General features: G+C 48.9%; 2 protein-coding genes across 2 annotated transcripts; one reads left to right on the forward strand and one right to left on the reverse strand.

Annotated features, from left to right (window-relative positions):
- Positions 1-13,043: 13,043 nt before the first annotated feature.
- Positions 13,044-25,555, reverse strand: UBAP1L (ubiquitin associated protein 1 like; the record flags this gene model as incomplete). Its single annotated transcript, XM_084241282.1, has 5 exons — positions 13,044-13,178; positions 14,247-14,348; positions 20,284-20,490; positions 21,215-21,772; positions 25,436-25,555. 5 exons carry the CDS (start codon positions 25,553-25,555, stop codon positions 13,044-13,046), a joined length of 1,122 nt encoding a protein of 373 aa, XP_084097408.1.
- Positions 22,783-23,331, forward strand: LOC311175753 (ferritin heavy chain-like; the record flags this gene model as incomplete). Its single annotated transcript, XM_084240838.1, has 1 exon — positions 22,783-23,331. One exon carries the CDS (start codon positions 22,783-22,785, stop codon positions 23,329-23,331), a length of 549 nt encoding a protein of 182 aa, XP_084096964.1.
- Positions 25,556-27,048: the final 1,493 nt, after the last annotated feature.

Here is a 27,048-nt window from a genome sequence, read left to right on the forward strand (position 1 = left end):
AGGACCTAGTCTGGAACAGCCTAATCTGATGAATGACAACAATATACCATGACTTTGTTTCTTGCAATGATGTGCATAGCAGTTGCTTGTCTTTCTTCTTACTCTTGAGAACTGGGGACCTTCTCTGTGTGGCCAAAGATATAGGTGAGGCTCAGAGGCCCAGACAGAACCAAAGCATGGCAGAGCCCCTTACTTTTGGCTCTTGTCAAAGTGTAATTATGGTCATGTGTCAAAGATTTAACTCATTAATTAAGGACCCAGAAGAAAGCTGATTCAAAGGAACATTTAAAAGTCAGAGATTTGTATAGTTAACTGGAAAAGACGTGCTGAAATACATTTGTTAAGTTAGAGATGAAACTGGTTAATAATGTTTTAAAGGGCAATAAAACTATGGCTTTTACAATTTTCTACTGGACTAAAATCTTTTGCATTTTCATGCATATGTGCCTGTACATGCAGCTGCAAGTTAGCATGTAACTTCACAAAGTCAGGACTCTAATCAACAGTAAATTGTAAAACAAAGGTACATTCCCTAGAGAATGAAATAACTGAGTTGTTCAATCCTGCTCCAGAATGACACTGACAGGACACGCAGTCCTCCTTTAGCCTACTTCTTTTTCTTTTTCTTTTTTTTAGATTTATTTATTTATGAATGCAAGAGCCTGAGTGCAGGCCAGAGATGCAGGGGGAGGGTGAAAGGATTCACCAGATGCAAAGTGGGGAGCAGAACAGGCAGATCCACTGAAATACACTACTGAGGGGAGCAGCAGGCAAGACAGGAGAGGTCTGCTGTGCCATGTGGGTAGCTCCCTGGCTGGCTGGGGATCGAACTTCTGCTGCAGTAGCTGCATATAGCTTCACAGTGCTGTGCTTACAGGGAGCACAACTCCTTGTGCCACAAGGGAGGCCCTGGATAATTTTTCTTAACAGTAGAGTCCTCCCCTTGCTCACTCCTGCCCAATGCTGAACATCTTGATGCTTGCAACCTTGACATCTGAGATCCATGAGCACCAGGTCTGTGAGGTCAGGGGCTTTCAGCCTAGAGAGTTTTGTGTCTGAGCCAGCTGCATGGCTCAGCTCACCAGGCCACTGCCTGCCAGGGTTTGGTTGTTCCTTGATTCAGAGTGACTCTTTCTGAGATGTCTTTTGTGCATAACAAGAGTGTTCTCAGAGAGCTTTCCAGTGTACTCATTTAAGTTTTGCAAGAATTTTAAGTTGTGGACAGTTCTACAACACCCTCCCCTCTTAAAAAAAAAAAAAAGTGATGTAATTGGAAGAGGCACAAGTAGGAAGTAGCAGAGCCTGACTTTGGACCCATGACCACAGGCTTGTTTTCGTGCTGCCTCCCGCTAGGCTGACATTCTGAGATGGTTTTGCCTGTCTCCTTAGCACTCCCTCCCTATTACCCATATCTCTGTATGTCCTCTCCTTGGTGTTCATCCATTTTCCTGGGCCTAGCCCTGTCTCCTCCTCCTTCTGTAGGAAAATGAACTGTCCTCAGGTTCTCTTGCTTAGGATTTTGCTGGAAGACGAACGACCTACTCCTCCCCATCCCAGATACAAATTGGTTAAGGCCCTGATGGGGAGGATGGGCAGTTGCACTTTCATATCTCCTCCCTCCCTTCCAGGAAAAGTGGGAGAGGTTTTCATAACCCAGCCTACTTTCTGGCCTCACAAAAAAAAGACTCTAGTGTTCCTCCCTTAGCCTTCCACCCAGCAAGGATGGTTGCCATGCCTGGGTTACAGGTGAGGAAACCAACAAAAAGCTGAAATGAGTAGCCCAAAGTCATGTCACCAGTCAAGTGGAAGAGGACCCAGGACTCCAGGTTCTTAGCCTCTCATTCCTCAGCACCTAAACTTGACCACTACTTCAAGTGATTTGGGGGCACAGACTAAGTACAAGTGGGCAAATTATGGAGGTACAGGCGGGCAAATTATGGAGATACCTAGGGGTTACTAAGCCTCTAGACCTGTTTGAAATTTCTCTGACCTAGCCCAGCGACCCACTCTGAGAAAACAGTCCTTTCAGAGATACACACACACACACACACACACACACACACACCATACACACTAACACAAGTTGCATTTTCCTGAACCTCCCTGACTGCCCTGCAGCCCAGCTCACTAGAGCTCATGCTAATCTTCCACAAACTTTCTCCTTGACCCTGGCCCTGAATGCCTTGCATTCCAAGATTTCCTCTTCTGCTTTCCTTATATATAACACTACCTGGCAGAGGCAGAAGAAGCTGGGCCTTCCCACACTCCACCCAGGGCCTGCTTCCCTGCTCGCCTCCCTTCAGTCTCTTTTCGTGGTGGCCAGAGCCTTCTTGATGAAATGCCATCTCCTCCCACACTTCATCTCTTACCACCCCTACCTCCTGCCCACTGCCACCCACTACCTCTTGCTATTCTTTAAAGATATCAGGCACACTCCCACCTCAGGGCCTTTGTACCTGTGTCCCTCTGTCAAGCACACCTTCCTCTGTCACCTAGTTCACTTCCCACCTCCGATAGGCCTTTGTCCAGATATTGCTTTCCTCTGAGGCTTTTTCTCACCACCCTGCTTGAGATCAACTTTCCCCTTCTTTGCACCCTCCGCTCCCTTGTTCTGTTTTATTTTCCTCTATAACATTTGGCATCACCTACCATGCTATATTTTTATTTCTTTAGTGTCTGTTTCCTCCTATAAAACCTGAATTCCTTGAGAGCGGAGATTTTTGTCTGTTTTGTTTACTGTGGTATCTCCAGGACATAGAACAGTAACTTGAACATAGCAGGGGCTTAATAAATGTCAAGCAAATGAATGAATGTCAAGTGAATGAATGAATGGTGCTCAGTGGCTATCCCAGAATGAATGAATTGATCAAGGAGAAAGCCCATCAAGAGAGGCTTTTGGAATTCAGGAGACAGGGGTGTCATTTCTGGCAGGGGTCTGGTGGCAGGAGAGACTCTCGTGAGGAGGTGATAACCCCGTGGGTCCACAGCACCCTCCGGAAGAGTGAGATCTGAGAACAGCAGCAGCTCAGAGGTCAGTCCTCTGCCTCCAGTGGAGGGGAGGAAACAGAGGTTGGAAATGCTAATCATCCTGTGAAGAATTGCTCCTCTTGGCAGTGGAATACACACAGGGCCGCTCTGTTTATTTTCCTTTGGCCCCAAGCATCTGGGCCTCTTTTTCATCCTAATTGCTTTGCTTAGAGTTGCTGAGTTGCTGTCACTTCCCAGGAAGGGCAGCAAATGAACTGTGCTGGTGGGAGACACAGCTGTCAGCCGACAGGCCTCCTCTGAGCACGTCGGGCATGGGTGAGGGAGACAGGACCCGTGGAGGGGGTCTCCGGGGACTCATCCCACCAGTGTCTTCAGCAATCCTCAAGATTGTGCCCCAGCTGGAGATGGGAAACAAAAAGAGGGAGCTCCTTTCTCTGGCAACTCAACAACTTAAAAACGGTAAAGGGGGCCTTTTGTCCGGGAGTTGGGTGTTAGCCCCTTACCTAACTCCTCTCTTTTTATAGGAGAAAAAGAAAGTGAAGGGGGGCAGCAAGAAACTAGCCTAGAGACACACAGCAATGCAATGGCCCATCCTGAGCTAAAACTCATATCTCTGGAACCTTCTTTCCATCACACCATGCTGTTAGATCTCTTGTGCAAGCCACCTGTGAGGGAGGTTCCCCAGATGACCCATCAAGCCTGCTCTGTCTGATTCCATACCTTCATCCTTCGTTTTTCCAATAAGGAGCTGATCTTGAATGGTGGTGTTTGGGTACCTGGGCCCTTCGACCGACACACACACACACACACACACACACACACACACACGCACACACTTTTGATAACTCTAAGGGCAGCCTCATACCATGGGCTCAATATGCATCTCTTTCCTGGTGACATAGTTTCATGTTAATAGGGGCCTTCCAGAGATGAGCTCACCCCACAGTTTGGCCTGGCAGAGGGCTTCCAAGCTCTTAGAGAGGAAGACAGCACTGGTTTGGGGTGGAAACAAAAGCTTGAGGCTCTTACAGGCCCTACTCTATAGATGGCCAACAACCAGCTGGTTTTCAGTCAAACCCCAGCTCTGACAGGGACTGTCCTTAACCTTCCTGAAATTCTGGTGTCTCAACTCTGAGCAGAGGATAATTCCTGCCCCAGGGAGTTGTTCTGAGAGTGAAATGAGAAACAACAAGTCGATATTTGTTATCCCCCCATCCATAGTCCTTTCTCCTCTCCTCCTCTGTCCCCTCACCCCCATATGGAGACCCTTTCTGTGAGTTGGGCTGAGTTCAATGAGCTGAATGTGCTCCTGCAGTCTGTGAACTCTCACTCTGAGGAGGCATGGCAGCACGGGGACTCATCGGCTTTGGCATCAGGGACTCAGTTCATATTCCAGCTCCGCCACCCATCAGCTGTGCCATCTTGGGAGAGCATTTTCTTTCCAGAATGTTGAGGAAGCGATACTGATGTGCACAGAGTCACCATGAAGGTACAGGAAGCGCCTGTAGCTCGCCCAGTAGGCAGGGAGGTTGGAGCCTGAATGTGGAGAGCCTTGAATGCCAGGCTGAGGAATGGGTTTTATTCTATAGCAAGTGGGGAGCCACAGTGGGTGTGTGAGGTGGTGAGTATGGAAGATGGCTACCTTGCTTGCTGAATTCCAGTGCCAAGCCCCTCAGTCTACCCTATGCTTAACCCCAGATGCATTCCCCCTTCTGCTCCATGTCTGGGAAGGCTGCTCTTGGGGTTATATCGCAGGGCTCCCTTGACTCTGGCTCAGATGGGGAGGGGTGGATGGGAGGGCAGTAGACTTCGTTCTGGGATCCTCCCTGCAAGGCTAACTTGTGCTGATCCTTTTTCCTCCACTGACCAGTCACAGCCCCTGCCGGCTGGCCCTCTCAGACTGGTGGTGGTGGCTGCACCTCCCTTCCCCTCCAGGCCTAGACACAGTGAAAGCCCCACTGTCACTAGCCTCCACTAGCCCTCTAGTGGCTTTGCAGCCTTTGAAAGTAATCTGGTTTCTTGGGCCTCGCCAGTGGCTCAGCGGTTGAGCGCTGGGTTGCAAAGCTGCCCACAGCCTCTGCAGCACCGGTTTGATCCCCAGCCTCCGGCGAGGGCCCCACATGGTGTGACAGACTTCTCCTGCTGCCTGCTGCTCCCCTCAGCAGTGTACTTCATCAGTCTGCCTGTTCTCCTCCCCGCTCTGGCTCTGGTGAATTCTCTCACCCTCCCACACTTCTGACTGTACCCAGTGCTTGTATAAATAAATAAATAAATCTTAAAGAAAAAAAAAAAAAAGTAACCTGGTTCCTGAACTCTCCTCTGATGACCCAGTTTGAATCTCTTTCCAAGACTGTCAGATACATGCCCTATCTCCTATGGTCCTTGGCTTTTCGGGCATCTGTCACTGAATGGCTAGTTTGGGGCACAGAAAGAATTGTCCACGTTGGTCCCTTGACATGATGACACAGTGATGGGAACACAGGAAGGTCTTACTAGAAGGGGTAGTACTTCAGTGACCGGAAACCAGGCCCTGCCTCCCAAACCACTTCATTTGAGGGGAAAGAAATGACCTTTAGAAAGTCTCTGAGGAAAGGCTGGGAATGGAAACAAACAGATGCGTATCTCTAGGGAGCACAGTTTCCGCTGCCCCATCCCAAGGGAGGGACCAGGCTGGCCTACAGCCCTGCCTCCAGGTTGGACCCTCACCAGGTGTAAGCAGGGGTCCTGCATGGCACGTAGGAGGAGTCCTGGAGACCCTCACTCCAGACCTTGCCCCCACTTGCTAGGTGACATTGAGCTAACTACACTACCTTTCTGAGCCCACTTTGCATTTGTCATTGAAGAGTATAGCCCCTGCCTGGCACACTCTCTTGCTGACGGGTGTGGGGGGGGGGGGTAGGGGAGGGGAACTGGACTCTGGTGAGGGAATATGTGTGCTGGCCCATGGTGAGGGGAACCAGGCTGCTGCAGCTTCAAACTCAAACTTTCTGGATTCTAATGCAGCTTGACCACTTTCTGACTGTGTGACTGTGAGCAGCTGTTTACCTCTCTGAACCTCAAGTGATGTCTGTCACTGAGGACAGCAGTGCCTAAATTTGAAGGACTGAGTGAAGTAGTACACAGAGGGACCTTGGACAGTGCTGGGCCCAGGAGTGTCACCAGCCCTGAAAGTTCTCTGCCCTCCAGTTATCTGGGCAGTAGCTGTGTAGTCAGACTTCAGATGGAGAATTAATGACCACCTGGTGTGGTTGAGACCCCCAAAGGGGCATTTTGGCCTTGAAGACAGCTGCCATTCCTCCTCATGAGGGCATGTCTCCAGAATATAACCCTTTGACACCCCCCCCAACCCCCGTCTAAGGAACATGGACAGGCATGGTTTGGTGGAAGGAAAAGGATGGGCGTCCTCTTCAATGCATGCTGAGAAGTGTCATCCAATGATCCTTGGGCCCCTGGGTTCAACATGCTTCTCTTAGCTTCAGCCTCCTACCTTGAGATCCTCAAACAGCTCTGGACTGCTGCTAGGCCATCTCCTTGGCCGCTGCCATGTGGTCTGGGGCTGCAGTAAACAGAGCAAAGCTCCTTGTTGCAGATTCAGGGGTGGTGGCTTCTTGACCAGTAGTGCTCACCCCTCTCCTCAGTACTCAACCTGGTACCCCCAGAGAGACTGTGGCCACTTCTTCTGGTCTGTCAGGGGAAGTTTCCTGTGCTTAGCTCAGCTCAAAAGCTGTGCTGCCTTCAAAAAGGAGCACATCTCAGGGATCATGAGCTAACTGGGGCCTCTCCTGTCCATGGTCACCAGGGGGCCTTGTGCAGATTACCACCAAGGCCCTCTCAGCAGCTCCCAGGATCTCTTATCCTCTCTAGCCCCAGCCCTGCGGTCCCTCTCGGCTCTGAGGAGCTGGGCGCTAAGGAATATGCATGGCTGCCCTTATCACCTCATTCACTGATAGTGTCACTCCAAGTACCCACAACTTCCCTAATACTTTCTGGTGAGTCTTTCACCCAGAAGTCATGGAACCTTTTTTGGAAGTTACCTTAAGCATGAACCCCTCCTCAGAGGATCCCTTTCATGGCTTCCCTCCCTCATTCCTCCCTCCCTCCCTTTCTCTTCACTCAGCAAACACCCTCTCTAACCACAAGCTGTGCCATGCACAGGGACAGAGACAAATCAGATTCAACCCCTGCCCTCAGAACAGCACAGTGGCTGTGAGGAGGCATTCCCTTGGCAGTTATAGGACCAGAAGGTGAATTCCCTGGTGTGATACCTCCTCAGTGAGAACCCCAACTTCCAAGGCCCATTCTTTCCCTCCTCCTGCTCTATAGTGTGAGACCTTTCTCTAGAATCTTGGGGGGATAGGACACACACTGTGTCCCCTTTGGCTGTTGCCTTTTCACGTGATCTCATTGCATCCATCAGGTGCTTTAGTCGTTAGCATGAGAAACCTCCTTTGGCTAAGGAGAACAGGATTGTTTTAAAAGGACTTTGCAGAGCTCCAGGCCCCTGGAAGGGCCAAAGCACCTCACTGCAAAAGGGTGGGAGCCGAGCATCTGCGAGGGTGTTTCCAGTCCCTCTAAGGCCACAGCCAGAATGAGTATGTTCAAGAGTCCAAGGTTACATGCTGGGGTCAGCCTGGCCCTGTGTAGGTGACATGTGGGGAGGACAGGACATTTGGACAGCACCTAAGGTGGCTCACAGAAGGGGGTTAGGTAATTCCCTCAGGGAAACTGGAGTGTCACATAAGACTAAGGTGGAATGGCCCTTAGGTGGGTGGCCAGAAACAGCAGTAACCCCTATGGTCTCCTTTCCGTCACCCCGTTGGCTTCCTGGTGTTGCTTCCTTTGCTCCCTGGTACAGGGTCAAGTCCAAACTCCATAAGGCCCAGAGACACCTTCCAGGCACACCGAGGAGCTCACCATTCCCCTGCCCACCCCAGGTTGTCTCCCGCCTGAAAGGTCCTTCCTCTACTTCTTGCCTGCAGCTCTTCTTCACCCTGGGAGGTGGTATCAGTTGTGCCCCTCCTAGGAGACGCTTGTGCCAGCCCAGGGCTGACCTCTCAGGCTGGCTCAAGCTCTGGCAGTGTGGGGCTCTGCTTAGAGGCCCCCACTGCACCAGAACTGGTGCTTGATAAGCTGTCTGTTCCCACAGTGGAGGCCCTGAAGGGCACCGCCCCTCCTCTCCTTGTGCCCAGCAAAGGGCCTTCTCAGCTTCATGACACCGCTGGCTGCTGAGGCTGCTCAGAACTGTGATGAAACCATGTCTTGGGTCCCCAGCTCCTTGGCTTCCTTCCTGCCACTCTCACCCAGCACCCACTTAAGCTCTCTACTGAGCCTGGAAACATTTTCTTAATCACAAATATAAATAATAAATAAATAAATAAAATCAGAGGTTAAAAGTCTTGAGCAGTTAAACAGCAGATGACGTTGTGTGGGCAACTTCCCAGAGGACACAGAATGCACGTCTCCTGAGTGGGTGGCCTTATAAGGACAGGTTCAGGAGGAGAATGGGCAGGAGGCAGGGCCACCCGCCAGGAGGGAGGAGGGGGCAGCGAGGGTGGGTGCCTCACCGATGGGCTGGGAGTGAGGCCAGCGGGGTGCCTGGCTAGGACCCAGTTCCACCAAGCACCACCTTCAGAGTCTGCCTGTCCTTTGCCCTCACTGCCATCATCAGCAGCACAGGCGCCGACCTGCTCTCCGCCATCTGCCACCATGCCCACACTGCCCAGCCTGGCACTGGGAAGCCTCCCAACCTGACAGGACTTTTTCCATTCTTCTTCCAACCTTCCTCTATTCCTGGGCCCTGCAGGGCCTGGCACTCAGCTGGTATGCTATGACAGCTTGTTGGTGCAGGAATTAGTAAGGAAAGCATTCCTTGGTGGTAGTTTTGACTCATCAACTGGGTTGCTGCACTGGGACACGGAGGCAGCGTCTTCCCTGAGGGACAAGAGCAGGCCGAGTGCACAGTAGATGCTTCACAAAGGTTGTAGTGGTTGAGTGGGCCCTGTCCGTAAGTAAAGCTGAGCCACTGCTACCTGTCTTGTCCCTAACATGAAGACATCTGCAATCAACTCCCCTAAATAAATGCTGGATAATACCTATGGCAGAGGTTTCTCCCCCCTGCCCCCACCCCCATGACAGTGGTGGGTGAGGGAGGGAGAAAGCGAGAGGGAACAGGAAAGGGAGCACTAGTTCTTCTGTTAGCTCATAGTTTCTGGGAGTGTCCTGGTTCTCTTGAAGTATTCCTCTGATCCCAGCACATCTGGGAGCAAAGCCCTGTCCTTGGGATCTGAGGGTGAGCAGAGGTGTGAGCAGGTGGTTCTTATACTGAGGGAGGGGCTCTGGAAGCCACCTCCAACCCTCATTAGAAAAACTCTTTCCAGACTCCTGGAAGCTCCAGATCCTCCTCCTGGTGAGTCTTGATGGAGGCAGAACGGATGGCCAAATGAGATGACGCACTGGGAGGGCCACCGCTTTCCCTGGCCAGCTCTTACTGGGCCTAAAACCCTGGTTTATGAGCCACTATTCTGAGTAAGGTATAGTCCTCCCCACATCCTCTTTTAGAAGGCACAGAGTGTTTGCTGCAGGGGCCAATGAAGGAATTCTCTAATCAGGAGCTACAGGGGGACAGAGCAGCTGGAGGTCAGGCTGGAGAGAGGAGGACACGGAAGGAAGGGGCTCAGAGGGGAGGGTCCTGGAGGAGGCAGCTCCTGACTTCTCCACTTGATCTCTGGATACCAACTGAGGGTGTGTCTGCTCCACCACTGCAGAGTGGAAAGGTCAGGGCCTGACAGCCCTCACCTGAGGCTGCTCTGGCCAGGAGAAAGTCATCAGCTTGCAGAAGGTTGGCTTAAGTTGAAGAGCTGCAGAGGCTCCTATCAGAGGTGACAGAGAAGTAGAGTCAGCTGTGCGGAGCTGAGCCCCTGACCTCTAGTTAGTCCTACTCTACTGTCAGTCTGTGCCAAAATAGAAATGTCCCTTGTATAAAGAGTGATGCAAGACACAACAGAACCCCCTTACATGACTGCCCAAAATTCCACCATTAGTCATAGTATCTTGGGTTAAGCATTGCCCCCCTGAGGTAGGCTGGATAATAGACCCCTGAAGACACCCACATCCTAATCCCTAGAATCGTGTTACCTTATATGGCAGATGGGACTTTGCAGATGTGATTAAAGATTTTGAAGGGGAGATTATCTTGGATTGTCTGGATGTGCCCACTGGAATCACAAAGGTCTTATAAGGAGACAGAGGGCAAGATGCATGGTTCCCTGCTAAGGGGACACACAAAAAATTTCAGCTCTCAGCCTGAAATGGGTTATGAGACACCCCCCTCCTCCGCCCTGTCAGCCTGAAGGCCTCCTTCAACCTGCTGGCACTGTTCTAAGGGAACATGGTAGGAAACAGAAAAGGAAACAACATAAAAGGACAGAAATGGGAGCAAGATCCAAGGTGGGACTTGCTCCATTCTGTATCCTTGGGCTTTAGCTCACCACCTGACCCCTTCAAGGGTCATCTTGTCTAGACCCTGCCTTCAGGCAGCTGAGTATGTCATCGATGGCTGTTTCAGCGGGCCGCCAATGCAGTCACCTGACCCTTAGTATTAGCTATAGAGATTATCCTTCTCCCAGGTGGCAATTCCAGAAACCTCTGTTCCAGGTACCTTCTTAAACCCTGCTGACCAGAGAGTCTGAGTTGCTGGGGGAGTTTGATTATAAATGCTGGAGATCTTTAACCAGAATAATGATGAGGAAGATGATCAAAGTAAAGGTAGTAGTGATTAAAGGACAAGACAGGGTATAACCATGTATATGGAAGTAAATAGCCACTAGACACATGCCACAAGCTTCCGGTGCACTTACCCATTCAGTCATCCCAGTTGGGAAGTTTAAGTATTCATATTTTATGGATAAGGGACTAAGGCCCAAAGAGCAACTTTCAAAACTTTGTAATGGGGCTACAATTTTAATCCAGATCTCACATCAAAGTTCATGCCCGTACAGTATCACAGTACCTCCCAAAGGTATTTTAAAGCAACAACACGTCCATTGATGTCTCATTTTTAATCAAGCAATACAAGTTTGGGATAGGTGGGAGAAAGCTGAGAGGAGTGGCATCCTTTTTTGGAGTAGGACAGGGTCTATGATACAGGTAAGGAGCCTGCTAACTAGTTGCCTCTAATCTGAAGACTTAGTAAAGTGACAGGCCAGAAAACAAATTATCTTAAGCAGAACATAAATAGCTTTGGCTCTAAGGTTGCACTTTATACACTGAACTTGAATTTTTCTGTCTTTTCCAAGTATAGTTTTATTTTTGACCAACTTTATGCCATCTTGACAATTTTCTCAAATTAATTTGCCTGCAAGTTATTTAAAGCAAGTTTTAAGCCCAAAGAATATTTTTAATGTGATTTCAAGTTGGCAGGCATCAGGCTCAGTGGAAAGCACCCAGAGGCTGGTTGGGGCTCCAGAGACCTGTATTCTAGTCCCAAACTTACTGTTTAGTCCCATGCAGGCCTGCAGAAGTCCTTACCACACGTTCAAACAATAAGGCCTGAGAGATGTGGAAGTTATTGGGGTTTTTTTTGTTTGTTTGTTTTGTTTTTTTTTTATAGGTCTTAGCTCCAGGTCCAACCCCATTTACTGTGTGGAGATGGGAAGAGGTTTTGATTCTGTGGCAGCTGCTACTGGTCTTTGCACTGGGCCATCTGGGAAGGGTGAGGCACCAGCTCCTTGGCCTCTGACCTCTGTTTGCATGAGTCACAGGCAACTCTGGCAACTGGTCCCCTCAATTCCTATGGATAGGCTTAGGGTAATGGGAAACAACTCTGGCTTCAACCAAGATGCCCACTCTCACAGTTAGGAAAGACTGACATAGGACTACAGATCAGCAGGGACCCTGAGGCTGGCTTAAGGACCACACACACTGGCCATGGACATGTTACATCAAAGAATCACCAGGCAGCTGCTTATAAAAACAAACAAATTCCTGGGGGCTGCCCAACTGGGCTCTCTGAATCACATTATCCTGGGGTGGGGACTTGGACTCTAACAAACTCCTTGGGGGATTCTGATGGATAGCTGCCAGGTCTGGAAACTTTTGACCTGGTCAGTCCCTCCATTTGGGGAAGCTGAGGCTCATAGAGGCCATGAGCCAGTCAACAGCAGAACCAAAATCAGAAATTAGAACTTCTGACCCTCAGTTAGACATTCTTTCCACACCAAGACAGGAACCTTCAGGAACCCAAAGAACTACCTATCATTTATTTGTTTTAATTTTCCTAAAGTTACTCATGTATACAGTTTAAAGAGCCACTTTTTGGAAAAGACACTGTTCACTCACCCTTCTCTCTCTCCCCACAAGCAACCACTTGCAACAATTTTAGCTGTTTCTTTTGTATCAAAGGAAACAAACTCACCCTAAAACATGTCTATTTGATATAAAAATTATTTTGAGCTGAAGCCAATTAAAAAGTGACAAGTACAGAAAAGGTTCTTTCTACCTTCTTAAAAACCTTTTGTTCCCTCTACCCTTTTCTGCCCAAAGGCAGGATATGAATTCTTTTCTGGAGGAAGAGTCCAACCAGACATGCCAGAGGAATCCTCAAAAAACCTTACTCCATTAGTTCTCTCCATATGTTTCTATGCCTTCCCGGTTTGCCCCTTTGGAAGTCTGAAGTCATTTTCCTCTGTCCCGTGATTTATCTACAAATTTATTATGAGTTTGTTGTTATAACTTAAAGAAATTCTAACCACTCCTTGGAGTTACTTTTCTTTGAGGTTTCTGTGATGTGTGCTATATGATAATAATTTTTTTCTCATATTAATCTGTCTTCTTGTTAAAGAGTTCCTGCTGAAAACAAGATGGTAGAGTTCTATACACACACACACACACACACACACACACAACCCAGCAGTATTTACTCCCACCCCTTGCATTGTTTGTATTTTTATAAAGATCATGCATCACTTTGTTATTCTTATGTGGTCTTAATAATACAGTTAATGGATTGCCAGGTCTGGCACACGTCTAGGGTGATGGGCATGATGACACTCCAGTGGTCACTGAGCACAGGCCACTAGCTCCTCCAGGGCTTGCTCATGGCAGTTGCCATGGACCAGTAGCACCTCCTTGATGCGGTCCTGCTGGAAACCCATGTCACTGAACTGCTCCCAGAGGCGCAGGAACTCCCCTGCCTGAGAAAGGAGAGACAGAGAGAACACTGGGGTGTCTGTGAGGTCTGGCCTCACCATGGGGAGTCTTCTCCTTGGTGTCCACTGCATCTGCTCCCAGAAAGCTGTACCCCAGACCAGGTGAGCATGATCTTGAGCACCTGAGGTTTTCCTGTGCTCTGGTCTAGCATGAACTCCAGCTTCCCTTCCTGTGCCTCTGCCTGGCTGCTGGCTCAGCTCTGGTTTACTTGATCCCTCTGGCTTACTCTAGACTTTCTGTGTTTGGGTGCTGAGACAAGAAGAAGGCTGCAGGGCCTCCCCTGGTGGCGCAGCGGTTGAGCGCTGGGCTGCGAGGCTGCCCGTAGCCTCTGCAGCACTGGTTCATTCCCCAGCCACAAGCGAGGGTTCCACAAAAAAAAAAAAAAAAAGAAGAAGAAGAAGAAGGCTGCATACTGGTGTCCAAAGGATGCACAACCTGGGGTCTCTGCCCAGGCCCCAAACCCTGCTGAGGTTTCACACAGGACAACTTCCACCTTCCTTCTTCCTCTGAACCCAAAGTTCGAAATTTCCTCTTCTTTCTCTTTCTCCTTGTCCCTCACCCATGCTGCCTCCTACTCTTCTCTATTTCTGTAGCATCTCTCCCATGCCTCTCCTTCCTGCCCTCAGCCTCTGTGAATTGCTGTTCCGTTGAGCCTGGGCCCACTGCCAGATGAGGGCGGGGATATTCAGTGGGCCCAGACCTGCATGCATTCCGGGTTTCCATCCCTGGGCAGAATGCAAGCATTTTTGTGCTGCCCGTGGCTCCTATCTGGGTGCCTGGCAAAGAGAGGACACTCAGTGACATTTGTTGGGGTGATTCAGTAAATGCTACAACCCCTGCTTCCTGTTTCCCTCTACCTGCTTCCCCTTTTCTCGCCTATCCTCTCGCCTTGCCTTCAGGGCTTCATCAGCCTGGACTGACTTCTCCCCAGAGCTGAGCAAGCAGGCTATTTCTGACACCCCCAGGCTACCCTGGGCACTGTGTACCCCTGCATACCATATGTGCTCCCCTATCTTCCCTCCACTGGGACCTGGGTGGGAGGCACTACTGACCTGGTGCTCAGAGAACTGGAACATCTCCATGGCCTCCTCCACCAGGCCCTCTTCATAGCCCTGCTGCAGCAGCCGGTCACAGGCGCTAAGATAGTTGAGAAACTGGACCAGAAAGCAAAGGAGGAATGATAAGAGGCGTGGCAAGGATAGCAGATAGGGTTCAGGAGGCACTGGAAGGGCCTATTTAAGGCCCAAGTTCAGGGCCAGACTGACAAGACAACCCACCATGCATGTTGCCCCAGAGAGCCCACTGTTCAGTAGAAGAGGGACAGAGGCTACTCTCAGGAACCAAGGACAGGTAGATAGTGGGACCTCACCAAATGTTCCAAGCCCCAGGTGGAATCCAGGAAAAAGGTTGTCAGTTTTCCCAGAATCCAAATGGGATTGGGACAGGCCTCACCACCCCCAACCCAGCCTGCTCACCCTTCCTGGGGAGCACCGACCTGCCCACACAGAGACACTTACATCTCTGCCACCCAGGACTCCTACTGTACAACAGGCCCACACCAGCGATGGAAAGGGGCGAAGACAGAGGGGGACCCCCACATGCGGAAAACCTGTTTAAACCATTCCCTGTGCAAGTCATCAGAGGCTGCTTTTGCCCTCAGGAAAAGGTGCTGCCTCCTCCAGGCCTCAAAGGGTGATTCCTGCCTGTCAGTAGCCTCGTCTCCTCCCTCAGCACCCCAACTTCCTCCCTATATCTGGATTCTCCTGCCAAGGCCAGCTTCACCCCCCCACACTGGGAAGTCCCTCTGCCCCATTTCCACCACATACCAGCCCTTATGTTCCCACAGCGCCCTGTGCTCCCACATCAAGGCACATAGAGCTTTGCAATTGCTCTACTATATTTTTTATCTTTCTTATCCACTGACTTTTTGCTCCATGAGGGAAGTGTTGTGTCAGTATTATTCCCCACTGTGTCCCCAGCACCCAGCAGAGCAGGCAGAAGGAACTCAGTAAGTGTATGCTGTGTTTATATGGTGAATTAAGAATTACCTTCAAGGAGCTCACAGCTTAGTAGGGGAGATAAACCAGATACAGGAAAACATGAGGGCCAAGCAGATCAAAGCAGGATTTATAGGGAGCTAGTGCCAAATGAAGGCGCCAGACCAGAGGAATCGTGGGTATGAGGGGAACGGGCTGGGATTCTGCAGATGTTCAGAGTTGGGCAGAAAGCACGGATCATGAGGGCTAATGGTTTTCAAACCCGTTGAGTTCTGAACGTCAGAGTACAGGAGAATTCAACAATAACAGGGTAAGGTCGGGGTTGCTCTGGGAGAACTGGGGGCAAGGGGGGTGAGTTTGGAGTCCAGCACTCCTGTCCCAAGCCACCTAGACCTGCCCGGAGCACAAAGTTGGGGAAACAGTTTCAGGCAGGGCAGGTGGCTTGCCCAGGTTCAGAACCTGTCCTGCCCCCAGTGCCATCGCTGGCTTTGAGGGGAGACAGGGTATCCAAAGGTGAAAATAGGAGAGGAGGCAAGGACAGATGAGAATGGGAGACGATCCCTTTACCTTTTGGTTCACCCACAGCCAAGGTCCTCATCTGGGTGCTGACTGGTGCCTCGGTATCACTACCTGTAAACCTTGAGGCTCATGGCCAGAGACCCTGACATAACAGGTCTGGGGGTAGCCTGGGCACTGGGATTGCACAGCTGTCCAGGAGGTTCTAACACGCAGCCAGGTTAAGAATCTCTGACTCAATTCATACCAGTAGCCTGATCCAGGCTGTGTTTAGAACAATCAGCAGAGCTTTTAAAATAATAAGACCACTCCAGGTCCACTGACTGGGACCTTCCCAGGTAGGTTCTGGGAATCTGCATTTGTAAAGATTCTACTGATTCATCACATACCAGGTCTGTCCCAGGTCAAGGGTGGGTAAGAATGTCACCTTCAGACCCCTGATCAGGTCTCTAGAGGTCACTTGTTGAAAACATTTCCCCACCATTCTGTCAATGGGCAAAGTAAGGCTCAAAGAAGGAGCCTGATGTGTCTGGAGTCCACAGCAAGTCTGGGCCTGGCCTGTAGACATCACACTGCTTCTAAGTGCTCTGTCTTCATTACCTAATGCCCGCCTTCCTGTACCATCTGTCCTTTATTCCTGGCCCAAAAGAGTTTACTACAGTTACGTCTTTCAAGGGGACAGTTATATCTTTCTGAATGAACTCCAAGAGCTTGCTCAGTCAAGTGGAGCTCCACAGAATAGAAAGAGATACTAGGGGCCTCCCTGGTGGAGCAGGGGTTAAAGACAGCTCTATCAAGCTATTGCCAGCCACTGAAGCAGGAGCAGCCAGGGAGCAACCCACATGGTGCAGCAGACCTCTCCTGCCTCGCCCGCTGCTCCCCGCTCCCCTCAGCAGTGTATTTCAGGCAGTCTGCCTGGTCTGTTCCCCACTCTGTCTCTGGTGAATCCTCTCACCCCCCATACCTCTGTCCTGTACCCCAGTTCTTGTATGCATAAATAAATAAATTAAAAAAAAAGAATAGAAGGAGATACTAACTTGGTGGGGAGGAGAGATGAAGTATTCCATGACCCTTCCAGCCTGGCCCCTGATTGCCCACTGGGAAGAAGGCCACCCAGATATCAGGAAGGCCAGGCAGGTGGTCAGTCCCAATGCAGAGGGATTCTTCCAGCCCACCCACAGGGAGGCCAGAGTCCCCTGCTGGCTCCAACCAATCTTCAGATTCCCAGTGATAGTCTGAGACCTCAGCCTTGTCACAGGGCCAAGAGGACTGGGGAGGCATTTCAGAGCCCCCACAGTGGGACCTCCTGGCCCTCCTGGCCAGCTTCTTGGCCAAGGTCCTAGCTTTTCAGCTGCAGCTGAAGATGAAGTCAACATTAGATTGACTCCAAAATCTCAGATCAGCCTGGGGCGCGGCCCTGGAAGAGGATGTTCTTAGAAAATGAGAGATAAGCACTGTGCAACAAAGACTGAGTCAGACTAGCCTGGCATTGCTGTTGACTGATTATATGAACCTCCCTGGCCTCAGTCTCCTCATCTGCAGCACCCTTACAGAATTGAGGAGAGCTCATTGAATACTTTCAGATTGAGGGATTGGCACAAAGAAGGCATTCAATAAATGCTAGCATCCCCCTCGCCCCATCAAGTTAGCCATATGGGGATGTTGGAAGTTTTCCCTTAAGACAAGACATGACTAATGAGCAGCAGCCAGAGTGGGTGGGGATAGGGGGAGGCATATTTCCCAGCAGCAGCACACTTTCTGTCCCGATCTCAGGGACCCAATATGTTTCTGTCATCAGCGATTATGGAGAAGGTGTCCAAGCCCTCTGACACAAAGAATCCCACATTCAGAAAAAAATGAAGGGGGGTTCAGACAATGCCATTCAACATCACCCCTGCCCCTGCCCATAGTCCTTCCACACTCCCTTTTGCTATTGGGTCATTGATAAAATTCTCAGCCCAGCCTTCGAGGCACCTTCCATCTGCCCTCAATCCCCCTTCCCTGTCTCATCTCCTCCCAGCCTGCATCATGTACCTGGTCAGATCAGGGCCTTCCAAACACTTCCTTTCTTGTCTCCACTTTTTTGCTCACTCTCTCCTGCCTGGAATATCGTCCCTTCTCCTTCCTTCAGATTCAGATCTTATCCATCCCCAAAGTCTAGCTCAAGGTTGGGCTCCTCTGTGAAACATTTTGTGAACATTGGAAGCTCTTTGTTGTAGATTAAGAATGTCTATAAATTCTTTTTTTTTTTTCAGATTTTTGTTTATTTATTTGTTTGTTTGTTTGTTTATTTATTTATTTATACAAACACTGGGTACAGTTAGAAGCGCGGGAGGGTAAGAGAATTCACCAGACCCAGAACGGGGAGCAGACCAGGCAGAAGGACCGAAGTACACTGCTGAGGGGAGCAGCGGGCGGCAGGAGAGGTCTGCGCGCCAAGTGGGACCCTCCTCCAGTGGCCGGGGAGCAGCGGGGGATCGAACTGGCGCTGCAGAGGCTGCCGGCAGCTTTGCAACCCAGCACTCAACCGCTGCGCCACCGGGGAGGCCCAAGAATGTCTATAAATTCTTTACAGCCTCTCCCATCAAGTGGGGGGGGGCAGTATTTTTCCACTCTTTTAATCTAGGCTGGTCTTAATCTGCCTTTAATCTGTCCAGCAATGTTGGCCAATTGAATAGGGCAGAGGCAACTGTACAACTTCAGCCTAAGTCTCAAAAGTTCTTGCAGTTTTCACTCCTGTACTCTTGGATCCAAGTGGGCTATCTTGCTTGAGATATGTGGCTCAGTTGACAAATGTCACCAACCACTGGACTGTGAGCAAGACCTTCTTAGACCCTTCAGCCCCAACCAAACTATAGCCATATGAGAGGTCCCAGGTAAAATCAGCAAAAGAACCACCCGGCTGTCCCCACTCCACACTGCCAACCCAGAGAATATTGAGCAAACAAATTGTTGCATTAAGCCACTAAGTTTGAGGGTGGTTTTTCACATAGGAATAGATAACTGAAGCGCCCCCATAGCACTTGTACCCTTCTCCTCCCAGGCATCTTCTCACTAGCACCTCTCCTTTTGTACTTTGGGGGCGCTCACTCTTCTGTAGGTGCTCTCACATCTTGGCTCATAGTGGGGATCAAGACCTGCTAGGAAATTTTAGAGCAGCTTGGGTTGCTACCTTTTGAGTGTTGCTGTAAATATCTTTACTCCTTCCAAGCAGAGTGAAGTCTTTAAAAATAGAATCTGGGTGTGGTAAACTCTGTGATGAGCCTTCCAGATACCCCTTCATTGAATGCCTCGTTGTTCCAGATGCTGGGAGAGCTGGTAGTCACCCTTCAGCTATCTGCCCCGTCAGGGGTTACCTCAACTGCAGAAACCACCTCTCTCAAGTCACCCCCTGCCCACATCCAGTGGTTGACTGAGGCAGGGGTACAAAGGCCCAGCCATCTCAACCCCGCTGAGAAAAAATCTGAAGGATCATATATGTTCTGGCGCTGTGGGGTTGGCTGCTGCTGTCATTGGGCCTACAAAGCTCAACTTCTCTGCCTATCCACACTTGCTTCTGTCCTCGTCCATGGAAGTTGATCCCAAGGTCTCCTTAATAAACATTCTATATGTCAAACTCTGAGTCTTTTAACCAATAAGACTAGTTTTAAGTACCTTGGAGCAGTGAGGAACATAAATCCTAGCTGCACCAACAACTAGGATGTGACTAATACTGTCGACTAGATGGCTGGACAAGTAGAATGAAACAGAAGGAGATGGCTATGGGTATGAATAAACTGTTCACTGAGGAAAAGGTCAAACTGCAGCATCCAATAGGGTAACCAATAGCCACATGTGACTACTTTAAATTAATTATAACTAAATAAAATTTAAAATTCAGTTGCCTACTCATACTAGCCATATTTCAAATAACCACATATAACTGGTATTGGATCACACAGGTATAAAACACCTCTCTCACTGTGGAAAGTTCCATTGGACAGCTCTGGATGCTAAGCAGCCCAAAACTCCATACCCCTGCACTTGTGCCAGAAATAGGAATAGGAATAAAATATTGTGATTCCCCAAGTAGGCATGAGAATACCTGATAAACTCCTGTGGAGAAGGTAGCATTAGGGTCTAGAAACTTATTCATAGCCCTCAATAATTCAGGCTGAGGGTCTGCTTCTAAAAAGGAGGAAATTAAACCTCTTCAACTTAAAGATAAAAACCAGGCCTCCCTGGTGGCATAGGGGTTAAGTCTTAGTGCTATCATGGCATCATGCTATCATGGCTGAGTCAGATACTCAGCCAGGGTGCTGGCCCACATGGCACAGAAGACCTCTCCTGCCTTGCCTGCTGCTCCCCTCAGCAGTATATTTCAATAGATCTGCCTGTTCTGCTCCCTACTCGCTCTGGTGAATCCTCTCATCCCTGGCACCTCTGGCCTACACCCCAGTTCTTGTATGCATAAATAAATTAATTATATTTTAAAAACCATATGGCTATTCAACTGGTCCAGTTCTACAGTCCCCTAGCTCCTTGCCCCCACTCACTGGCTCCACCTCCTCAGCCTCTCAGGTTGTGCCCCACTCACCTGGCTGAGGCTCTTCCACCCTGTCTTCTGCAGAGCCACAATGGCCCTGCGCACAGGATAACCCAAGGCAACCACTGGTCTGATGAGGTCTTGTTCCTCCCGGCTCAGAGCAGAGAGCAGGTCAGCAGAATCAGAGTGTGATGTGTGGGCATCAAAAAGCTGGTGTGGCCGCCCAGGAGGTGGCAGGCAGATGCCCTGGCTGAGGGACTGAAATACAGACTGATGTGTCAGTCACCATGGGAGGCTATTTGTGTAACACTGCACTTTCTGCAGAGTGTAGGGGTTAAGGTTGGAGAGCTTGGAGCCCTGCAGACCTGGGTTCAAAACACAACTCTGTTTACCCAGTTTGCTCATATGTAAAATAGAGGCAATCATTCTAGAAGCCTCACAGGGTTGCTATGAGGTTTAAATAAGACAATATGAGAAAACTGTCCTTGTCCTGTGGTTTTCACACTGTCTCTTCCAACACAGTGTCTGGGCGGAAGTAACTATACAGTGAACATTCCTTGATTGAACCTTCAGCTCACCCATTATACAGAAGCCTAGCTTTGAGTCATAGTCATTAATTCAACAACTATTCATTGAGCACCCCCTAGAGGCCAAGTTTGCCCTTGGGTGCTCTGGAAACAAAAATGAATGTGACTATCTCTGAGAACTCACATTCCATTGGAAGAGACAGACAGACACTTGGTAATTACAATTATTATGATAGGTACCCTAAAAGAAGCAGAACAGGCACAGTGGAAAACACATGATGGGCCCCTGGGCAGGGAATGTTCTAGACTATAGGCATGAAGAAGGACTGAATGGTACAGGGCCAGGGAAGAGCAGGTGAAGGGAGGGTGGGGAAGTGTGGGAAAGAAAAACCAAGACTGTGGATCTGGATAGAGTTGCTGAGCTGCAGCCTTGGTAGAGCAGCCTGATGCCTTACCGTGAAGGTGGGCTTGTGGCTCTGCAGCAGGGGCATGGTGCCAGCGGTGGAGGGCCGCGGGGGCGGTGCAGGGATGCCAGGGTGCAGGGGCGAGGGGCACAGGGGTGGCACAGGGCTGCGGCAAAGGCTCAAGGCCCGTTGGCGCAGGTGATGCAGGAGGATACGGGGGGCAGCAGCCAGCCTGCCCTCAGAGAACCGATGCCGAGCCCCGGCCAGCTCCGACCTCACATCCCGCAGCAAGTGCAGCGAGCACCAGACCTGACCCAAGTTGGGGCTTGGCGGGGAGCCCATCTCTGGGGTGCAGGGATCCGGCTCTTCTTCACTGCCAGAGGAGGCTTCATCCTTATCCTCGTCCTCTTTCTCAGGCTGCTCCTGGGGTTCAGCCTCCTGGCCTTTGGCTGCGGCAGGCACAGGCCCCAGTTCATGTTCCGGGCTGATCAGCAAGAGCCAGGCTGGAGGGGCTGATGCTGTACCAGGGCCACGGCACTGGCACAGGCAAGACCCTGGGACTGCTGCCTCCACCCAGAAGAGTGTCCTCTTCTCCAGGCTGAAGTCGTGCTGTGGAGAAAAGGAAACTGAGACAGGCCAGGCAACCCGGACCCTGGGGGCTCACCCCTATCCCCTGGCCCAGGTAACCCTGCTCAACCAGAGACTCCCCAGTCCTAGACAGCTTCTGATTCTGAGTTCTGGGCATGCATCTCACTTCCACTGCACACTCATTTTCAGTTAGCACGCGGCTCAGGACAGCAATAACAATTTAATGGCAAACTGTATGAAGGACAAAGTGAAATCATAGGATAAAGTGTAGTCAAATCTAATGTCTAAATTCCTTGGCCATTCAGTATGCTTAAAATTAACAATCACTGCTTAAAATATTTCTCAAAAAAATATTGTTCTTAGCAAAGAAGATTTCGCCTGAGCCCAGCACCATTTGCCACTGAGCACTCAGCCCTAGAAGCTCCCCAGGCAAACTTTCCTGGGGAGTAATAATAGCCCCAACCCCTTCGCTGCCATCCAAGAGTACTTTGGGACCCAGGAAATATAAAAATCTCTAATTCTCCTTAGTAGATTCTAGTTTTATTCCTATTTCCAGATTATGAAAATGAGATACAGAAATTAATTTGAATAATTAATTTTGAAATTAATTAATTAAGAAATTTTGATTAATTTGAGGTCAGTTTGGTGGTCAGTGACTGACCTAGGATTCTCCTTTCCATCTGGCTGTAGTTCTTTCTCCACTACCCATCTGGCTTGGGAGTTTATAAGTGAAGCAAGAATAAAAATGTCTGTTGCCTGCCTTTAAATTAAGAGCTGGAAGCATAAAACTCCATTAAAAAGTATTTAAAATTGAAAAGGAAATTTCAGTTCTGTGATGGTCAATCAAGGAAGCCAGGCGGGATAGGGGAGGCAGAAGGAGGGGCACACACTGAGACTGCCACTGCTCCCTTCCCTCCCATTCTACCCCTATGCCCTCCCCCCACCATGAACCCTTGTTAAGAAGAGGGATATAGACAGCCTTCGCGGAGAGTCCCCGCGGTTTCCTGCTTCAACAGTGCTTGGACGGACCCATGACGACCGCGTCCCCCTCGCAGGTGCGCCAGAACTACCACCAGGACTCGGAGGCCGCCATCAACCGCCAGATCAACCTGGAGCTCTACGCCTCCTACGTCTACCTGTCCATGTCTTACTACTTTGACCGTGATGATGTGGCTTTGAAGAATTTTGCCAAATATTTTCTTCACCAATCTCATGAGGAGAGGGAACATGCTGAGAAACTGATGAAACTGCAGAACCAACGAGGTGGCCGCATCTTCCTTCAGGACATCAAGAAGCCCGACCGTGATGACTGGGAGAATGGGCTGAATGCAATGGAGTGCGCCTTACACTTGGAAAAGAGCATGAATCAGTCACTACTGGAGCTGCACAAACTGGCTACTGACAAAAATGACCCCCATTTGTGTGACTTCCTGGAGACTCATTACCTGGATGAGCAGGTGAAATCCATCAAAGAACTGGGTGACCATGTAACCAACTTGCGCAAGATGGGGGCCCCCGAATCTGGCATGGCCAAGTATCTCTTTGACAAGCATACCCTGGGAGACAGTGACAAGAGCTAAGCTAAGCCTTAGGCTGGCTACTCATAGCCAGTGGGTGACTTTCCTGGTCACCAAGGCTGTGCATGCATGTTGGGGTTACCTTTACCTTTTCTATAAGTTGTACCAAAACATCTACGTATAGCTTTCATTTGTACCATTCCTTCAAATAAAGCAATTTGGTACCCGTAAAAAAAAAAAAAGAGGAATATATCTTAGCTGCTCCAGTATGACCCCATGACTGAGGGTAGGGATTGTGTCTCATTGCTCTCTTGTATCCTCAGGGCCTAGGGCAGGCCTGTCACTGACTGGACATTTGTATGTGTGTGCAGAACAAATGATTAGAAAAAGATTGGAGCAAAATATGAGGGCTCTGAAGGACAAAAGAGGGGAAAGGCAACTTCAGAACTGAAGAGGCAGACACACATGGAGAGAAAGAGACACAGATAGAGGCAGTCAGTGGGACTTGAGAATAAAAGGATACAAAGATCCAATAAAAATACCAATATGTGTGATTTATGGAACTAAGCAAGATGGTTTAAAAGCTCATAGAAAAACAAATAACAATATCCAGAAAAACTCAGGGGGCATAAGATAAATAAAGGGGCCTTACCCTACTACTGGCTAAAATAGTAACATAGAATGTCAATAATTAAAACTGTGGTACTGTCATAGGCAGATTTAAGGTACAGAATAGGAAGTACAGAAATAGACCTTAATATATATGGACTTTAGTACATAATAAAAGTGGTATCCCAAGCAATGGGAAAAAGAAAGACTATTTAATAAATGGTCTTAACTAGCTGGAAAAATATATAGTGGGATCTATTCTCAAACTATATACTAGGAAGAATTCCAAAAGCATCAAAGATTCAAATGTAGATATGAAACCGTAAAAGTACTGGGAGAAAATGGGAGAGACACCTTTATAACCTTGGATAGGAAAGCCGTTCACACTGAATCAAAACCCAGAAGCCATGAAAATACATATGGAGAGACACTTGTAATATCTGCACAGCAAATATACCCCATAAAGCAAGGGCAAAGACAAATGTGGAAGAACTGAGGTTTAGGCCAGAGGTACGGAAGGTGAGAGGATTCACCAGAGAGAGTGGGGAGCAGAACAGGCAGATTTACTGAAACACTGCTAAGGGAAGCAAGGGGCAAGACAGGAGAGGTCTGCTGTGCTATATGTGGGTTAGCTCCCTAGCTGGGAATCTAATTCAGGCCTGAGACTTAACCCCTAGGCCACTAGGGAAGCCCCAGAAAGTATTCCTTCTTTTTTTTTTTAAAGATTTATTTTTATTTGTTTATGCATATGAGAACTGGGGTGTAGGCCAGAGGTGAGGGGGGTGGGACAGAGTGAGGAGCAGAACAGGCCAATTTTACTGGAATACACTGCTGAGGGGGAGCAGTCAGTGACAGGAGAGGTCTGTTGTGTCTTGTGGGCTATGTGCTAGGGATCAAACTCATGCTGCAGTGGCTGGCAATAGCTTGATAGCGCTGAGACTTTAACCCTTGCGCCACCAGGGAGGCCCAAAAGTGTTCCTTCTAAATGATTGAATAAACTTGACTCTCCTGAAAGTTAAATAATCATATTCATCCAGAGTATATGTGACACCACCACATACCTTGCATGCATATTTCAGTGGTTGAATGTGAAGCATGAAGCGCTTCAAAAATACCTCTAGGGCAGATGTGCTTATGGTCTGAGGAATAGTAATTCCTTCTAACCTGTACCATGTCTGTATTTTAACAGCGGTTCTGGACATAGTCTCTTAGTCCAAAAGAGTGATCCTAATGGTAGAATTTTAGACATGTGAGCAGGCTGATATGAAATAGAGAGGAACTGGCAAATCCTTGCAATGACTCATTCACTTCATATAGGCAGCCTTCCAGTTATTCTAAGTTGAAAATAAGACCCACCAAATAATCCCCATCACCTAGCCACCAACCTTCTTTATGAAATACTTTCCCTCTTGGGCTATTTTCCAAATTCCCTAGGAGATAAAAGAGCAGGAATGGCTGCCCATTAAAATCAAGAAACAAGCTCCCAGGAGGCTCAGCCTCCGAGCAACAGCCAGGCATGAGGAAACAGACAGACAGACAGAAAGAAAGACACACTTACCATAGAACTCAGCAGAAGCTCCCTGCAGGCTGAGACACTGAGCTCTGGCCCAGAGAAGGACTCTGTGCCTATCACAAAGCCCTTGGGCACCTTGAAAGGGACACCATCAAGGGCATTCATTCTGTCAGCTGAATGTGGAGAAGGATGAGCAGGGCTGGAGCAGTTTGCTTGCCGGCAAGGAAAGAGGATAGTCCTGAGGACCAGGCTCAGACCTCAGATGGCCTCACTGCTCACTTGTCTGGTCACTTAGCTGAGCCCCACACAGCCAGGAAGGAGAAGGTAAAGTGGCCAGTGCTGCCTAAGAAAGGAAACGAATAAAAACAAGAGCATACAAAAGAACAAAAATTGACTGTTTCATGTTTAATTCTTGCTGTAGATCTTTGTTTCCCAAAATGAGGTCTATAGCACTAATTCTAAAGCTTTTAATCAAAAGAGTTTCAACCCAAACATTTTAAGAGGAAATGTCAAAAGACACAAATTCTTGCAAAAAAGAATAAGGATTACTTCCTAACTCTTTCTAATTTCAGCATCACCTTGACACCAAACCTGATACAAAAACCAGAAGTCCATCTGCCATGAGCATAGATGTATGGGATCAGAAAGGTTCCAATGGGATCAGTAAGTTATCTCTGTCCCATCAACCAATTCATACAGGGAACCTCTGAAGTACAAAGGAAAGATAGAGAACACAGGAAAGTTCATATTTTGACATTCTCAGACTTAACATTCACATTTTCAGTTATCAAATTTTGAGCTATGGGGAATGGCCACAGTTCTGTTGAGATCCAAGTGTGAACTGCCTGTCCACTGAGTAAGTTTGGGGCAACCCTGTTCCTGCCTCACCTCTGACACAGTGTCTGTATATTAATAGATATTCTCTATTCAGTATAATCTTGCTTCTGGAGTAATTTAAGAGTTTGGGGATTCTGGAAACACATCTCTTAAGAGCAGAAACACATGGAGCACATGATCTACATATTATAAAATAATGGTCCCCTCTGCTACATTTGAGGGGTGTTGACCATTAAGTGATGAAATTCTTGGAGGAAGAGTAGTTTAGTCCTTATGGGGATTGGGGAAATTTCAGGAAAGATGGGACTTAATCTGGACCCCAAAGAGTGGGAAAACAGCCTGAGAGTGGGGAAAACATGGGGTGGAGAGCATGATTCCAGGGACAGAGCAGCCTGAGCAAGGGAGTAAGGCAGGGCAGAGTGAAAGGGACACAAACTGCTTGTCTTCATAGTTTGTGCGGGGGAAGTGGTCTACACAAAGGGGCAGAGTTGGAGAGAGCCTTGAACTTTAGGCTAAGTGCTGACTCCACATAGTAAGCAGTGGAGAAATTCTGAAAGGGGCCTCAAGCAATGAGGTGAGGCTGGGGGTATGGGGATGGAAGGAAAGCTGTTCTGTGCATGCTTTACCAAACTGCATTATGCAGGACCTCTCCAACACCAGTTCCCGGGTCTGCCCACTTGGCTGCACCTGAGCCCATGGAGGGCAGAGGTGGGACCAAAAGAAGGGAGGGAGGGAAGGAGTAATTAGTCCAGGGAAACCTGAACAATGACATTAGTATACTTTTCTTAAAATTCTCCACTGTACTGTAATAGCCAATTATC

The sequence above is a fragment of the Talpa europaea genome (assembly GCF_964194135.1).
Source record: "Talpa europaea genome assembly, chromosome: 8".
Taxonomy (NCBI): Eukaryota; Metazoa; Chordata; class Mammalia; order Eulipotyphla; family Talpidae; genus Talpa; species Talpa europaea.